Below are 19,139 nucleotides of genomic sequence, written 5' to 3'. Positions count from 1 at the left end.
TTCAACCACCCGGAATCTGCATGCCCCATCCCAACCATCGAACCAACCCGAACCCCTGTCCATCCTACTACCAAACCATCACACTATCATCACACCCCAATGTCAAAGTCACTGGTCAAAATTTTCTAAATTGGCACATTGATACTCCATGCCAACGGGTACCCCCAAACCAAGAATGGCCCACATTCGCCCATAGGTGGCGTTACAGGCCACGCCCAAAAAACAAAATTCAAAGTGATACAATTTCCACGCCCATTTGTCCAAATCTTCTGAAATTTGGTGTACATGCCTCATTCCTCATGGGGAACAAAAAGCCTCAAGAACCCATAACTTCCGCCATGATGGATTTTCCCGTGACGCTGAAAAATTTGCTAAAACCTACAAAACTCTTCTTCTCCTGAACCGTAGCTCCAATTGACTTGAAATTTGGTACACATGTGTAGAATGGACATCCTTGAAAACGCTACTTAGGAAAAATGAATACTGATACAAAATGGCTGAAAGGGGCGTGTTTATGTAAATGTCCAAATTTTAACAATATATACGTGTCAATAAATCAAATGTAATTTTGACTGATGGTTTTTCAAACCTAACATGCTTCAAGATGACATCACTCTGAAGTACTGCGCAAAGAATGGCTAACATTCGCCTTAGGGGGCTTACAGGCCATGCCGAAATTCCCATTTTCTGGTCTAAAATGTTCTAATTTGGTACAATGGTACTACAGGCCAACAGGAACCCACAAACCAAGAATGGCCGACATTCGCCACTAGGGGGCTTAAAGGCCACGCCAAAATTCCCGCTTTCTGGTCAAAAATGTTCTAATTTGGTACATTGATACTACAGGCCAACAGGAACCCACAAACCAAGAATGGCCAACATTCACCCCTAGGGGGCTTACAGGCCATGCCGAAATTCCCATTTTCTGGTCTAAAATGTTCTAATTTGGTACAATGGTACTACAGGCCAACAGGAACCCACAAACCAAGAATGGCCAACATTCAGCCATTAGGGGCTTACAGGTAATTCCCAAAAGTCCCATTTTCTGGTCAAACATTTTCTAATTTGGTACATTGATTCTACAGGCCAAAAGGAACCCACAAACCAAGAATGGCTCCACATTCGCCTCTAGGGGCGCTTACAGGCCACTCCAAAATTCCCATTTTCTGGTCAAATATTTTCTAATTTTGTACATTGATACTACAGGCCAACAGGAACCCACAAACCAAGAATGGCCCACATTCGACCATAGGTGGTGCTACAGGCCACGCCCAAAAAATATTTTCAAAGTGATACCATTTCCACGCCATTTGTCCAATTCTTCTGAAACTTGGTGTACATGCCTCATTTCTCATTGGGAACAAAAAGCCTCAAGGATCCATAAGGTCCGTATGGATTTTCCTGTACATTGAAAATGTTTCATTTAGGATTCAGACAAAGACATGTTTTTTGAATTCCTTAATTGGGAGGGTTTATCCCCAACCATCTACTGATCAATTTTAAATGATTTGCCATTTTGAGGAGGAATCCGCATTGCTGCTTGCAGCTATATTTATTATTATTATTATTATTATTATTCTCCTTGAGCCCCAATAGCTCAAAAAGTCACTGGTCAAAAGTTTTCTAAATTGGCACATTGATACTCCATGCCAACGGGTACCCCTAAACCAAGAATGGCCCACATTCCCATAGGTGGCCTACAGGCCACGCCCAAAAACAAAATTCAAAGTGATACAATTTCCACGCCATTTGTCCAAATCTTCTGAAATTTGGTGTACATGCCTCATTCCTCATGGGGAACAAAAAGCCTCAAGAACCCATAACTTCCGCCATGATGGATTTTCCCAGACGCTGAAAATTTGCTAAAACCTACAAAACTCTTCTTCTCCTGAACCGTAGCTCCAATTGACTTGAAATTTGGTACACATGTGTAGAATGGACATCCTTGAAAACGTTACTTAGGAAAAATGAATACTGATACAAAATGGCTGAAAGGGGCGTGTTTATGTAAATGTCCAAATTTTAACAATATATACGCTGTCAATAAATCAAATGTAATTTTGACTGATGGTTTTTCAAACCTAACATGCTTCAAGATGACATCACTCTGAAATACTATGCAAAGAATGGCCAACATTCGCTCTTAGGGGGCTTACAGGCCATGCAGAAATTCCCATTTTCTGGTCAAAAATGTTCTAATTTGGTACATTGATACTACAGGCCAACAGGAACCCACAAACCAAGTATGGCCCACATTCGCTCTTAGGGGGCTTAAAGGCCACGCTAAAATTCCCATTTTCTGGTCAAACATTTTCTAATTTGGTACATTGATTCTATAGGCCGACAGGAACCCACAAACCAAGAATGGCCCACATTCGCCCCTAGGGGCACTACAGGCCACTCCAAAATTCCCATTTTCTGGTCAAATATTTTCTAATTTTGTACATTGATACTACAGGCCAACAGGAACCCACAAACCAAGAATGGCCCACATTTGCCCATAGGTGGCGCTACAGGCCACATCCCAAAAAAATATTTTCAAAGTGATACCATTTCCACGCCATTTAACTAATTCTTCTGAAACTTGGTGTACATGCCTCATTTCTCATTGGGAACAAAAAAGCCTCAAGGATCCATAAGGTCTGTATTGATGGATTTTTCTGTACACTGAAAATGTTTCGCTTAGGATTCAGACAGAAATACGTGGTTTTTGGATTCATCCATTGAGAGGGTTTAACCCCAACCCTCTACTGATCAATTTTAAATGATTTGCCATTTTGAGGAGGAATCCGCATTGCTGCTTGCAGCTATATTTATTATTATTATTCTCCTTGAGCCCCAATAGCTCAAAAAGTCACTGGTCAAAAATTTTCTAAATTGGCACATTGATACTCCATGCCAACGGGTACCCCCAAACCAAGAATGGTAAACATTCGCCCATAGGTGGCGCTACAGGCCACGCCCAAATAAAATTTTTTGAAAGTGATACCATTTCCATGCCATTTGTCCAAATCTTCTGAAACTTTGTAAACATGCCTCATTTCTCATGGGGAACAAAAAAGCCTCAAGGACCCATACTTTTGCCATTATGGATTTTCCTGTACAGGGAAAATTTTGGAAAACCTAAAAAACTCTTCTTCTCCTGAATCTTAGCTCCAATTGACATGGAATTTGGCACACGTGTGTAGTATGTATGTCTTTCCAAACATTACTTAGCAAAAATGAATACAATACAAAATGGCTGAAATGGACGTGTTTATGTAAATGTACACACAAAAGATGATCAAAAATTTAAAAAATCCCATTGATTTACAATGGCTGAGCAAAAGTGCCCCCTCTACTGGATAAATACGGTCCACATGTAAAATCCCATTCACTTACATTGGCTGAGCAAAGAGGCTCCCTCTACTGGAGTAACTCTGTCTACCACATTCAGCTCTTCTGTCGCAATCTCTCTAATGAAGCATTTCGGTGGAGCTCCAGACTTAGAAGCCAAATGACATTTTACTTGAGTCTTCACGAAGGTAAGTCAATTGTGTGTTTTAATGCTTTCCAGTTTGAACATTCAAGCGATTTTACACTATTCAACTCAACAAAGGCAAAACAACTCAAATAAATGTTTGTGTGCAGTTTGTGTGACACAGTGAGCGAGCCGCGTCGTGTCTAATGCTCGCACGCCGATGAGAGTTCTCTTTCGCCTCGTGTTTGAACGGACAATTTCATACACCAAAATACATGATATATTGGGGTGTCTGCTATGTCTCAAGTGAACAAACCGTTGATAAAGAAATCGGGTATCAATATATTGAATTATGAATTATTGAAGGGGTCTAGTGATGCCGCTGTGATGTCCTGTTAGATTTTTTTCTATCGAGACAGCGTTAACCTAACATATCAAAACTTCCGAGTATGATGTTGTTTAATTGTCTCTGACAACACGCAATCCGCGAGGCGAGATCATTTTTGCTCGCATCTTCACGAAGGTTTGTCGGTTGTATACAATGTTTGCCTGTTTGAACATTCAAGCGATTTTACACTAATCAACACAACAAATGTGAAAACAACTAAAATACATGTTTGCGAGCAGATTGTGTGACACAGCGAGCCGCGTCGCATCTAAAACGCTCGCGACTCGATGAGATTTCGCTTCGCTGCTGCTTGCGTCTGAACGGACAATTTCATACAACAAACTGTCAAAATACATGATATATTGAGGAGTCTGTTATGTCTCAAGTGAACAAACAGTTGAGAAAGAAATCTGGTTTAATTATATTGAATTCTGGCATTATTCCATATGACGTCCTGCTATATTTTTCTCTCGAAACAGCGGAAACAACTTAAATAATATACTGCGTCATTTTTGCCCATACAGAAACATGCGAGACATCATTACAAACTATGAAATGTGTCCTTTTATTTGTATACAATAACAACAAAACCTTGTGCTTTTGTAAAATAAAGAAAATAAACTGGGTGCTCAGTCTGTCTTCGCGATAATCTTTCTGAAACACGTCACAAAATTCAAGTGAACCATCAACCATTCACGCAGTCTGTATTTTATCACCTCACACCCATAATCTCTGAAATGAATACAGATGCAAAAAGCATTGCACAGAACGAAAATAATGATACTTCACAGTTCTCAAAAGATTAAACTGGACTGTGCCTTGAATATCGTATCATGCGATAAAAGCCTCTTAAAGAGACAGTAACAATTTAGACTTCGCCCAGTGCATTGACATCAGAAGTAATTGAAAAGTACAAATGGTATTATTTTAAGTTTTTTTTTTATTTCTCTCTTATGTGGTAGAATGCCACTTTTTTCAATGGCATGTAAAATGTAAAAACAATCACTCAATCTCCATTTTTTTCACTGGATCTGTTGCTATTTTAATGATTTAAAAATCAAAGCACTGACCATTTAAAGTGTGAGCCTTTACATTTTGAAATAGTTATAAACAGTCACAGCTATGCAGTGTTATTATGTGCCTAGATAGTCTTTCAAATAAAATGAGTTTACCCAAAATAGATATTTCTTTCATCATTTACTCACCCTCTTTCTATCCCAGATATGTATTTCTTTCTTTCTCAGCCCTGTTGGTGCTTTCAATGCACTTGAATGGTGATCAGAACTCACATCAACAAATTCACATAAATGCAACATAAAAAGTAACCCATAACACTCCAGTGGTTTAATCCATACTTTCAGAAGGGATATTATAGGTGTGGGTGTGAAAAAGATCAATATATGTAGTATATAGAGTATTTTTATTTTTTTTACTATATATTGTCCACCCTGCTCAGGAGGGGTGATATGCTTATGTAAATCACACACAAAAAAAAAAAAACAGAAAAAGAACTCTTAAGAGAGAAGAGCGCTTGTGAAAGTGAAAGTAGAGATTTATAGTAAAAAATGACTTAATTATTGATCTGTTTCTCACCACTTCTCATTTACTTACATTTAAAGGACCAACAGAGCTGATTTATTCTTCTAAACATCTTCATTCAATTTCTGAAGAAGAAAGTCATACACATCTGGAACTGAACGAGGGTTAGAAAATGATCAAATATCCCTTTAACATTCACTTATTTTTACAATGCATAAAATGAATGCTAATTTCGTACATTGATACTACAGGCCAACAGGAACCCACAAACCAAGAATGGCCAACATTCGCCCCTAGGGGGCGCTACAGGCCACGCCAAAATTCCCATTTTCTGGTCAAAAATTTTCTAATTTGGTACATTGATAGTACAGGCCAACAGGAACACACAAACCAAGAATGGACCACATTCGCCAATAGGGGGCGCTACAGGAAATGCAAATATTCTCATTTTCCGGTCAAAAATTTTCTAATTTGGTACATTGACACTACAGGCCAACAGGAACCCACAAACCAAGAATGGCCCACATTCGCCCTTTAAGGGGGCGCTACAGACCATGCCCAAAAGTCTCATTTTCTGTTCAAAAATGTTCTAAATTTCTACTTTGATACTACAGGCCAACAGGAACCCACAAATCAAGAATGGCCCACATTCACCCTTAGGGGGCGCTACAGACCACGCCCAAATGTCCAATTTTCAAACTGATGGCATTTTCACCCATATTGTCAAATTCGTCTGAAACTTAACGTACATTCCTCATTTCAGATACCATTTCCACGCCATTTAACCAGTTCTTCTGAAACTTGGTGTACATGCCTCATTTCTCATTGGGACCAAAAAAGCCTCAAGGATCCATAAGGTCCGGTATGATGGATTTTCCTGTACACTGAAAATGTTTCGTTTAGGATTCAGACAGAAATACGTGTTTTTTGGATTCATCCATTGAGAGGGTTTAACCCCAACCTTCTACTGATCAATTTTAAATGATTTGCCATTTTGAGGAGGAATCCGCATTGCTGCTTGCAGCTAAATTTATTATTATTATTATTATTCTCCTTGAGCCCCAATATCTCAAAAAGTCACTGGTCAAAAGTTTTCTAAATTGGCACATTGATACTCCATGCCAACGGGTACCCCCAAACCAAGAATTTTCTTCATTCGCACATAGGTGGCGCTACAGGCCATGCCCAAAAAATATTTTCAAAGTGATACCATTTCCACGCCATTTGTCCAAATCTTCTGAAACTTGGTGTACATGCCTCATTTCTCATGGGGAACAAAAAAGCCTCAAGAACCCATAACTTTTCCATTTTTCCTTTTTCCATATGTTGAAAATTTGCAAAAACCTACAAAACTCTTCTTCTCCTGAACCGTAGCTCCAATTGACTTGAAATTTGGTACACATGTGTAGAATTGAAGTCTTTGAAAACTTTACTTAGGAAAAATGAATACGATACAAAATGGCTGAAAGGGGCGTGTTTATGTAAATGTCCAAATTTTAACAATATATACGTGTCAATAAATCAAATGTAATTTTGACTGATGGTTTTTCAAACCTAACATGCTTCAAGATGACATCACTCTGAAGTACTGCGCAAAGAATGGACAACATTTGCCCCCTAGGGGGCGCTACAGGCCACGCGGAAATTCCTATTTTCTTGTCAAAAATGTTCTAATTTGGTACAATGATACTACAGACCAACAGGAACCCACAAACCAAGAATGGCCAACATTCGCCACTAGGGGGCGCTACAGGCCACGCCAAAATTCCCATTTTCTGGTCAGAAATTGTCTAATTTGGTACATTGATACTACAGGCCAACAGGAACACACAAACCAAGAATGGCCAACATTCACCCCTAGGGGGCGCTACAGGCCACGCTGAAATTCCCATTTTCTGGTCAAAAATTTTCTAGTTTGGTACACTGATACTACATGCCAACAGGAACCCACAAACCAAGAATGGCCAACATTCGCCCCTAGGGGGTACTACAGGTAATTCCCAAAATTCCCATTTTCTGGTAAAAAAATTTCTAATTTTGTACATTGATACTACAGGCCAACAGGAACCCACAAACCAAGAATGGCCCACATTCACCCATAGGTGGCGCTACAGGCCACGCCCCAAAACAATATATTCAAAGTGATACCATTTCCACGCCATTTGTCCAATTCTTCTGAAACTTGGTGTACATGCCTCATTTCTCATTGGGACCAAAAAAGCCTCAATGATCCATACGGTCCGGTATGATGGATTTTCCTGTACACTGAAAATGTTTCGTTTAGGATTCAGACAAAAATACGTGTTTTAGGATTCATCCATTGAGAGGGTTTAACCCCAACCCTCTACTGATCAATTTTAAATGATTTGTCATTTTGAGGAGGAATCCACATTGCTGATTGCAGCTATATTTTGTTTTATTATTGTGCGTTTGGTCTCAGACATTTGGGTCATTGGTTGCTTCTACCTGAGAGAGCACATGATCAGCGCCCTGAACTAGGGAGCTGATTGAGACACCCATAAATGAGTATTTATATATGTATTTCCTTATTTATGCATTATTGTTTTTTATTGTTATTTCCACATTCATTTATTTCCACATTTATTTATTTTATACATTTCTTTGTCGGTTTGGTCGGTTTATCCCAGCCATCTATGATTCGGCTGAAAATCTGGCTTTCCAGAAAATCTTGAGTCAGTTTGAACAGAAACCGCAACTTTAACAGATCTGATAATGAAAACAGACACTTCAAAAAGGACAAAAAGCAGTGCATGTGCACATCAATCATATTTAATCAATCAAATTTATTGTAAATGTGCCGGATGTGATATCTTCTTCAGTGTGTCTGATATCAACACATATAAGAAGCACGAACATTGGAAGCTGCTTTAATATAGTTTATGTGTCGAGATTTTGCTTAAATAACACAAAGACGTTGACATGCTGTCTTATCACATTTTATGTATCCTTGACTGCCTCAAAGCATGAGGTTCCATGTGCAGCACATTATTCATGTTTTCATAATAATAATTACTAGAAAGGTTTCCAAACATCTCTTCTTATAGACAAATTCATGGTGTGGATGAGAAACAGATCACATTCACATTCTTCTTCTTGAGTTTTTGGTGATTCACATTTTTCTCTGCATATCGCCCACTGCTAGCAACAAAAAGTCCTTCAGTATTCCACTGTTTCTCACCCACACCTATCATTTCACATTAATTTAACTACTGGAGTAATATGGATTACTTTTATGCTGCCTTAATGTGCTTTTTGGAGCATCGAAATTTTGGCACCCATTCACTTCTGACCTACAGAGCTAAAACATATCTGGGATGCATGAGGGTGAGTAAATGATTTTTCATTTTTGGGTGAACTGTCCCTTCAAAGTGCTAACTTTTTTTTTTTTTTTTTTTTTAACATTTTAAACTCTTTTTAGTATTCTGTCATCACTCTGTCATCAAACCAGTGTGACCTTCTGTATTCCGTGGAACACAAAAGATGTTAGACAGAATGTTATGGACTGACAGTCTGGGTCACAATTCATTTTCAAAATATGGAAAAAAAATAAAATAAATACATTCACTGAATATAAATGGTGACTCAGGCTAACATGCTGTCTAAAATCTCCTTATTGTGTTGTATGGAAGAAAAGCAGTCATACGGGTTTAGAACAAAATCATGGGGAATGATGACCGAATTCCCATTAATAATAAAAATTATAATTCTGTAATACAAGTTATACTTAACTACTTATAAAAGTTACTCTTTTAATTGAATACTTTTTACTCTTACTCAAGTAAATATTTATTACTTTTACTTGAGAACAGTTTTTGGCTATTCTACCCACCTCTGACCCCAGGTCGGGAACCACTGTATCAGTCCACTCCACACATTGTCAATTTTATCCCACCGATGACATTAGTTGCACCACACTCCAAATCAGCAGACAGAGTAAAATGTTCTCTAATGGCCCAGATGTAAAGTTTAAGGTATAACACACATATTCTATTTATTTGGTAACAGAAGCTTTTCTATACGGAGGGAATAAAAAAAATAAATATAACTAAATAAAAATAAAAAAATATGATTTTTTTTATGCAGTCATATTCATAAAATATTGTATATAATATACTGTATGTTAAAATAACAGTTACATATTAACTGTTAATATATGTTAAACATATATAATTTATAATATATAATATATAACATATATAATATAATTTAACAAATAAGCTAAATAAAAAATAAAAAAAAAATATGATTTTTTTTATGCAGTCATATTCATAATATACTGTATATAATATACTGTATGTTAAAATAACAGTTACATATTAACTGTTAATATATGTTAAACATATATAACATATAGAGATGCAGACATAATATCATACATAGTGAAAACTTGCTGTTTACATGCATGCTATGTTCAAATGTTCGAGGGAGAATGTGCAGAGTGGTGGAAAAAAACGATGATTTGCGTCGTCTCCTATACGTTAGGTGGCAGAATGCGCCTGAAGTGCTGGCTGCACGATGTGGCATATACTAAAGAAGAACTGTCTCAGTTAAAAATTCTGAAAGCTAGTTTCATAGCTAGCTTCCCCTTTTTATGCAGTCCAGGAATTAACCATATTTTCGTTTAAGATGTTGGCCAAACACACGGTGAACTTGCGTTGGTAGCCAGCTAGCATCTTTATGACCTGCTGTCCTATATAATTTTATTCATAATACCAAAAGCTTTTAAACTAGCTGACCCAGTATCATGGACGTCATACTGAGCAGGATGACTGTTTCTGAAATTTAACTGGCGTTACCATCCAGTTGGGACAAAAAACGGCGCTGACAATTAGTGGTTTAAAAGTGCATCAGCCAACATGAAAATTGTATGTGAGCCGGTATTTTAAAGAGACTTCATTCCACACAACCTCGAAGGCTTGGGTAAAACCGCACCTGCACGAGCTTGTTGGAGCAGTGCACTGTAAAAGTGTCACAGTAAACATGTCCGAGGACACTAACGTGGACAGGTTCATTAAGGTAACGTCAACTTACAGTATATGACCAAACAATATGAACAAAACCAGCATGTCAGTGATGAACAAGATATGATGTATGTTCTTCTCAATAACTACTACTAATAATACCTACAACAGTATGTGCATATTTATTTCTGTTAGCCTGCTACTAAAATATTAAAACTGTGTTGTCTGTTTTACGCATTGTTTTCAGATAACCACTGCTTATCCTAAATAGCTTTTAAGCAAGAATAGTATTGCTATACCATGTGGTGCACCCATTGTTGTGTCATTTGGAATTTAAAATAATAATCTGTAAAGTTGTTTAATCGGATAAAGTGTTACATTTCCAATTATAGGCCTATTTACTTATGTACTGTGAAACATAGAATTGTCAAAGATTTATATGGTTTAAGATAAATTACTGTTATAGCATACCTTTTAATATTTTAAGAAAAAATATTGAAGTATGAAGTTTGCAAGGCTGGAAAAATCTTGGCACATTCAATGCTTTTAGCAAAACAAATTGTTAATGTTGACAATGTTAATATTAGAAAACTTTTGTTTGATTGATGTGCATTTATATACTCCTAAAACTATTAATGTTGTCATGTTAATGATTTGTTAATTTTAAAAAATTAAAATAATTAAATTAATTAATTAAAATTGTGTGGTCAACGGTGCTTTTTAGCACAACAATGTCAGAAGAAGACTGGTAGCAGGAATTTTCTGACTGTTGGACTATGGAACATATCCGTGTGGCATGATAGTAGAAAGTCCACTTTTAATGATTCACAACACAACTCATGTGTATGTCATAATGTTTCTTAAAAGGCATCTTTTATAATACACCTGTGAGGTAAAAGAAAAAGTTCACCTGATATTAACACTATCACTAATCTAAAGTGATGTTTTGGGGCTGGTGAAATGTGGATGTATGTAAAGGTTTATTTACACTTTAATGAACTACAGAGTAGTCTGTATTGTAACAAGATTGAAGACAGTGCCATTAAAAAAAAATGCTAGATTATTAATGTCAACGGATTAGGATTTTAAAAGTGCTATTTAAAAACTATTTTCTCATACCATAGTTAAAATATTTAAACTGTTTTTTACTGTTTAATTTTTCTTTTCTTTTTTTTTTTTAAATTAAATTAGTTGAATGTGTTTTTACCAAGTAAACTGGTTCTTACTCCTAACAAAGTTTTTAGTTGTACAGTGAAGTGAGTTTGCACTGTTATTTATTTAGTTTTTATAAATAAGTTGTATTTTCATTTTTAAATAATAAAATTGTACATAATGTTTAAATAATGTTAGTGGGTTGGATCAAACAAAGTGTTCCCAAAATTTTTGTATCTTCATCTTATAGGAGACTTCAATCTTGGAAGAGTATAACATCAACTGGACACAGAAGCTCGGAGCTGGTATAAGTGGTCCTGTGAGGTATGGGGTGTGACAATGTGAGGGGGCTATTGCAGTTCTAACATCATGAGATATTTAGTTAAAAACTCTAAACCCTTGAGAGGAACCAGACTAATATGCCCATTCTCCTCTGGCTTTATAATCAATGAACAAATGGCAATATCATTTGGCTATATAATATGTGTTCAAGAGTCAAAAACCTTCTTTGGTAGTGGCTGATGTATACGGTCATCCACATGTTTGAAGTTATTTATTTATTTATTTTTACATAACTGCAATGAACTAATGTATGATTATAAACATAAACTACTTTAAGGGATAGTTCACCCAAAAATTCTTTCATCATTTACTCACTGTCATGCCATCCCAGATGTGTATGACATTCTCTCTTCAGCAGAACACATTTGAAGAAAAATATAAAAATATAGCTCAGCTCAGTAGGTCTTTAAAATGCAAGTAGATCATGATCAGACCTTTTTAAAGCTCCAAGAAACACAGACAGTCAGAATAAATGTCATCCATACCACTCCAGTGATAAAATGAATGTCTTCTAAAGTGAAAAAGAAAATGCTTTTGTTGTGAAAAAGATCAATATTTAAGTACTTTTAACTATAAAACATTGCTTTCAGTCTAGTAGATCTAATCACCGCCTCATAGATACTACCCATTTGATCATTTAATATGAAACCAAACCATTTTTGTCATAATTCCACATTTACTATTATTACAGTTAGGGTTATTATAGTTTTGAAAATTTCACTAGTTTTTATTTTTATTTAATTTTGTGTTTAAATAGTGCATCGTTTTTATTTCATTTGTATTTTTTGAAAAATATTTTTTTTGTTAAGTTTTAGTGTAGTTTAAGTTTTAATCCATTATAACGCCACAAAATATTATCTGTAATAAGGTTTATATTGAACCCGGAACGTTCCGTTAACATTAGTTAAATTGTTTAAATCTTTTTAAATTAGTTATTGTTGTGCATAAAACACTATTCAAAAGAATGCAAAACAAAAAAAAACAAAAAAACAGATAAAGACTGTTAGTTGGCATATCATATCCCGCACAATAGAGGACGTAAAGAGCAGGGGTGGGCAAAGGTTTTTGGTACAGGGGCACATCGGGCTTTAAGTAATACATTTGGTGCCACATTGTATTCCTTTTGAGATACAATGTTCCATGCTGATTTAGTTCTTCAATCTTTTAAGCCCAGAAATAGTTCAACTAAGGTTGATACTTTTCCATCAGGCATTAGACTTTATAAAGGCTTAGCATAATTCTAAATTATTTTATCATCTCTACTTCCCTGGTAACTTCTTATTTAAATAAACACTTTAAATTGTAATGAAAGAGTCCCGATTATGCTTTTTGGGATTTTACCTTTCCTTTAGTGTGATAATATAGCTCTTTGTGCATGTTAAAGGTCTGCAAAGCACAAAGTCCACGCAAAAAGGGAGTTATTCTCTTCCACAGAAAATGCTACTCAAGAAATACAAGAAACGGCTGGATTTTAGTCCAACCGTTTCTTCCATAAAGTACCTACATCATTATAGAATACATTTGCATAATGCCCACTTAAGGGCTGCTTTGGCCTGCCCTCAAACAAACGTAATTATAGCACAGGCCAGGATGAGTTGGGTTATTGTTGTTATGTTGAGAAGACACTGCTTTCTTCATTGCAAAAGCAAAACCTCTTTGTTTGGACTTCCAAAGTCTGACAAATTGAAGTATCTGTGGTTAAAATTTATTTTTAGCACTATTCCTCAGCAGTACAACCACAACCAATGCTGGATTTTCTAGACAATTACTCCTGAAAGATGGTACAGTTCCTACTTTGTTGGGACAATCTGGCGCTTAGAATCACAACCTGTATGTAGGCTTGATTATTTGTGGATTTATCTGCTACCGAGAGTTAAAATGTGGAGTTTTGTGTTGAAGCTATGGTGTACACCCAGTGCACTGCTGTAGGCCTCTGCTAACCTGCTAGCTAATGTTATTGTGTTGAAATTGTTTTCACTTTGACTTACCACTGTGTACGGTGGTTCAGGTCGATCAGCTTGTTCTTCCAAATTTTCATTATTTCATTCATTATCGGTACTCGGGCTGGTAAAAACTGACACCACCGTTACCATAGTTACAATAGTGTTCCCAGCTGCTCATGAAGCCTGAAACTCAGTTATGGTTAGGGGACACACTTATATTTCCAACACGCGCTCACCAATCGCAACAGACTTGGCCAGTCAGAGCAGACTAGGCTTTTCGGGAAGGGTATCTTTAAAGAGGCAGGGTGTGAGCCAGAGTATGAAGAGCAGGGGAAAAAGATTTACAGTATGTAAATTAGCATAATATGGGCTCTTTAACAAAATTATCCAAAAATATTATTATTAGGGGTTTAAGCCCGAAAGGCTGAAACCCTGTTGTAATTTTTTTTATGATTTGTATTATTATTATTCTGCCCTAAAACTGATCATGCAGATCAAACAGTATGTCATGGAGAGCTGAAACTATGAGGGAAGTTAGCCCCCCAGAGTACTACAGTTTATCAAAGTTTTGGCCCAATCTGCTTCAAGGTGGTGCTATAGTGATCATGTTTACTTATTGGCCCATAACTCCTAAACTGTTTGTCGAACACACAAGTGTCTAACATAATTGGATTTCTTGGCTCAAGAGGAATATCTCCGATCTCATTTCCATCATGAACATTTTTGCGTTAATTTGCATAATTCGAAAAACCTACTTTTTCAAACTCCTCCTAGGCCTTATGTCCGATTCACACAAATATTGGGGTGTGTCTACTATGAACCCTCCTGACAAAAAGTTATCAAAGAAATGTTTATTTGTTGAAGCGTGGCGAAGATATAAGCCGACAACAGGACATTCTGAGGATGTACATAAGTAGTGAAATATTTCGCCTATAGGGGGTGCTACAACAAACAAATGCTCATAACTCCTCAACCGTATGATCAATGAAGTTGAAAATGTATATGCATCTGGTAGGGGCCAAATGCTAACATATCCTACAATATCAATCAGACATATAAAAACACATGGCTGCCAGCAGCCTTTCAAATTTCAGCAGCTAATAACATCAAATCTGAATGGCCGACCATTACGAAACTTGAGATATTTGTAGACCGTGTCAGAATGATGCTGTGTACCAAGTTTTATGAAAATCGACCACAAGGTGACTTTATAACAATGACATATACGTTTTCACCAATAACTCCGCAAACGAGTTAAATAATCTCAAAATTATTTTCCTCCAATTCCTTGCACTAAGACCTACAAAATGTATATCTTTGTTTTATTGCATTTTATGCAATATGTTTATGTTATGCAAAAATGTTTCCGCTATTCTAATTTTCTAAAAAAAGCAACCTCTTTAACTTCTCCTAGGCCATATGTCCGATTCGACAAGATCTTGTTAAGCGCAACGTCCCACCAGGCTTCGTGTAGGGTCAACCCCAATTCGCCCTCCCAAGCAACCTTAACTTTAGTGATAGGTGAGCTATCGTAAGATAAATGTTTATTATAAATTCTTGAAATAAGAGATTTCTGAAGAGGGTCAGAAGAGAGAAAATCATCCCATAGTTGATTTGGGGGTGAGGAGGGAAAAGTAGAAAACAATGATTTTGCGCAGTGTCTAACTTGAAAATAGCGAAGATGGGACGGTGGAAGCTGAAATTCACTCGATAGGGCTGCAAAGCTACGAAAAACTCCATCCCTATAGAGATCTTTGAAGGTTTTGAGACCTTTGTCATGCCAGACAGCAAATGTAAGGTCAGATAGTGCAGGTTGGAACGAGTGATTTTTCAGTAACGGAGCTAAGGCAGATGCAGAAACAAATTTAAAATTCTTCCTGAACTGGTACCAGATTTTTAGAGTTGAACTAACCACTGGGTTATCTGGAGAAGTTGGTGGGAATAGATGAGGTAAGCAGAGCCATTGAAGAGGACGAGCTACATGAATGTACCTCTAACGTACACCATGAAGTGTCTTGACCAAAATAAGATTTTATGAATGTGTGATTCCCAGTAATACAGCTGGAAATTTGGGAGAGAAAGGCCAGCATTGAGTTTAGATCTCTGAAGCATTGGCTTACTTATTCTGGGTGCCTTACCACACCATAAAAAGCTAGAAATCTCCCGATCAATAGAGGGAGACATTGGAATAAAAAGAGGAACTTAGGCAAAATATTCATTTTTACCGTGTTAATTCTTCCTATAAGCGATAGAGGTGAAGGACGATTTAAATTTTTGCCATTAACGGGGAGAAGTTAGCAGAGAAAAGTGAGGTTAGAGATCTGGTTATATTGATTCCTAAATACTTAAAGCCAGAGGGGCTCAGTCTGAAGGGGATATCAGATTGATTTAGTTGTAATGCTAAAGTATTAACCGGATACCACTCACTCTTAGAACTGTTAACTTTATAACCTGAAAATGAACCAAATCTCTGGAGAAAAGAGAGAATTCTTGGTAAAGAATGACTTAGGCAGGAAACATACAGTAATAAATAATCTGCATAAAGAGAGAGTTTAAATTCCATTCCAAAGCGTGATATCCCAGTGAAAGAGGGGGAGGACCTCAGATAGGTTGACAAGGGCTCTATAGCGAATGCAAAAAGGAGATAATGGACAACCCTGTCGAGTGCCACGGGATCAAGTAAAATAAGTTGATTGTATACCATTGGTGGAGATACTAGCTTGCGGGGATGTGTACAGAAAGCAATAAATGTATCACCCAATCCAAATTTATGTAATACAGTAAGCAGGTAGTCCCATTCAACCCTGTCGAACACTTTTTCAGCATCGACTGAGATCACTACTTCAGGGGTTGTAGAGGAGGGTTTGGAGTAGATAATATTTAAAAGGGTGCGGACGTTGTAAAATAGTTGACACCCCTTTATAAATCCAGTTTGTTCTTCTGAAACTTTGATAGGAAGAATTCTTTCCAAGCGACTAGCCAAAGCCTTAGCAAGAATCTTAGCATCCACATTTATCAAGGAGAGGGCTCTATAAGAGCTACAGAGATTTGGATCTTTGTCTGTCTTTAAAAGCAGATTTATAGAAGCTTGTCATAAAGTAGGAGGAAGAGAGCCATCCTGCAGAGATTCCTTATATACAGAATGCAATAAAGGGGACAGTTTGGATTTAAATCTTTTAAAAATTTCTACTGGGAATCCATCAGGGCCAGGAGCTTTATTGTTTTGCATGCTATTTATGTCTAGGTTGATTTCCTCTAAGGTTAATGGTGAATCAAGATCTTTAGCAACATCCAGTTTAATGGTAGGGAAATTGAGACTGCTTAAAAAAGCACTCATTTCAGAAGTCCCAGATGGAAATTCAGCCGTATACAGAGAGGAATAGAATGAGCAAAACATTGAGGTAATGGTATTAGGGTCTGTATGGAGTATGCCAGATGAATCTTTTATTTGAGGGATCATGTGCGAGGTTGCCTGGCGACGCAGTTGGTGGGCCAAGAGTCGACTCGCCTTATCGCCATGTTCATAATATGTGGAGCGTGAATATAGAAGGCGCTCTGCATCAGCAGTTGTAATGAGGTCAAATTCAGTCTGTAAGTCAACACGCTCTTTTAGTTAGGCAGAAGAGGGGCCAATGACCAATTGTCTATTTCGTCAATTTTAGTCGATAGCTCTTGAAGTTTGGCTGTACGCGTTTTGTTTAAATGTGCGGAGTAGGAAATTATTTGGCCCCGTAAGTACGCTTTTAGTGATTCCCACAGCAGAGAACAAGAAATAGGTTGAACCTCATTCTGATTTATTTCAATAAAGTCATCAATTGAAGCTGCAATAAATGTATTAAACCCGCTGTCTGTCAAAAGCAAAGTATTAAACCTCCACGTTGTTGAATATCGAAGTTGGGGGGAAAGCTGAATATCCAAAGAAAGCGGAGCATGATCAGAAATCACAATCGGATGATATTTAACCATCGACACTTTGGAAATGAGTTTGGCGTCAATGAAAAAATAATCAATTCTAGAGAAGGACTTATGCATCTGCGAAAAGAAAGAATATTCCTTTATATTTTAGTTATAGAATCTCCAATTATCAATGCAACCATTCTTGGCCATGAAATCAGAAAGCGTGCTTGACAGTAGTGAGGGTGTCATGGTCTTGGAAGTAGAGCGGTCCAACCTAGGGTCAACAACGCAATTCATGTCTCCTCCAAATATAAGGGGAGTATTATGTAATGAAGGGAGGCACTCAAAGAGCTTATTCATGAAGTGTGGGTCATCAAATTTTGGGGTGTAAATATAAACTAATAATACTGTTATTTTTTATGATGCAAAGTGAATTGACTTACCAATTAAAACGGCCACCCCTCTGGCCTTAGAGTTGAAATTAGAGTGAAACACCTCAGAAATCCATGGACATTTAAGCCTTACCTGGTCTGTGGTGCGGACATATGAGTTTCTTGTAGAAACACTATGTCCGCATTAAGCCGTTTCAGATGAGCAAATACCCTAGATCTTTTTATAGGGCTCCCCATACCTTTAATGTTCCAGCTCACAAAGTTCACATGTGAGCCAGAGTGTCCAGTATTAATGGCCATTTATTAATTGCTTAAGGTAGGAAGAAAATGAAAACGAAGCAACGCCTCTGAGAGAAGGAAAAGCGGAAAGGAAACAAAAAGGGAGAAAGAGCAAATCCCTAACAGAAAAGCTAACAGCTGTTGACCCAATAGCAAAGTCAACCAAGGTCGGGCTCCTGCAAACTAAACAATGATAAAGAGAAATGCACGCAAACATATTCACTGCAACATCTTGTGTTGTAGAGTTAATAGTCGTCCAATTCAATTATGTAGACGGATAATCAGCCTGTTATGTCATCAGTTTCCTTACTTAATCAGTGTCCTAATGAAGGCTCTGGCATCATCCGGGGATTTAAACTCCCTCTCGGTGCCGTCATGTGTAACGTGGGGGCGTGCCGGATAAAGCAGACCAAACCGTATTCCCGGTATCTCACCAAGCTGGCGGCTGATGTCATTGAAGGCGGCACGAGCACGGGCTGTCTTCGCGGTGTGATAGGGAAAGATAGAGACAACCATGTCACCAACCTTCACCCGTTTTTGGGCTCTGGCCCGCCGCAGGATGTCCACACAGTCCGCATGATAATGTAGTCGGGGGATTATGGGGCGGGGGCGCTCGCCGGGTTTGGGCTTCGGCTGTGATGAGCGTGGTCCAGAAGGGGCTCTTTGTCCAGCTTCAAGGCCTCTTTAAGCAAAGTGGAAACCGCTGCTGGAGTGGAAGTCTTCAGGGACACCCACGATCCTTAGATTATTGCGCCGCAACCTTTC

General features: G+C 37.5%; 1 protein-coding gene across 3 annotated transcripts in view; it reads left to right on the top strand.

The window, feature by feature from the left end:
* Positions 1–9,962: 9,962 nt before the first annotated feature.
* Positions 9,963–19,139, top strand: part of LOC127643015 (MAP kinase-activated protein kinase 5) — a 226,065-nt gene continuing 216,888 nt past the window's right edge. For all 3 annotated transcript variants that reach the window (XM_052125531.1, XM_052125532.1, XM_052125534.1), the window contains exons 1-2: positions 9,963–10,424; positions 11,772–11,845. In XM_052125531.1, the coding sequence (XP_051981491.1) occupies positions 10,389–10,424; positions 11,772–11,845 (110 nt within the window). In that variant the 5' untranslated portion in view covers positions 9,963–10,388. The remainder of the gene's footprint in view (positions 10,425–11,771; positions 11,846–19,139) is intronic.

The sequence above is a fragment of the Xyrauchen texanus genome, chromosome 4 (genome assembly GCF_025860055.1).
Source record: "Xyrauchen texanus isolate HMW12.3.18 chromosome 4, RBS_HiC_50CHRs, whole genome shotgun sequence".
NCBI classification, from domain to species: Eukaryota; Metazoa; Chordata; class Actinopteri; order Cypriniformes; family Catostomidae; genus Xyrauchen; species Xyrauchen texanus.
The sequence above is the reverse complement of the archived record's forward strand: the minus strand, read 5'-3'. Positions and strand labels throughout refer to the sequence as shown.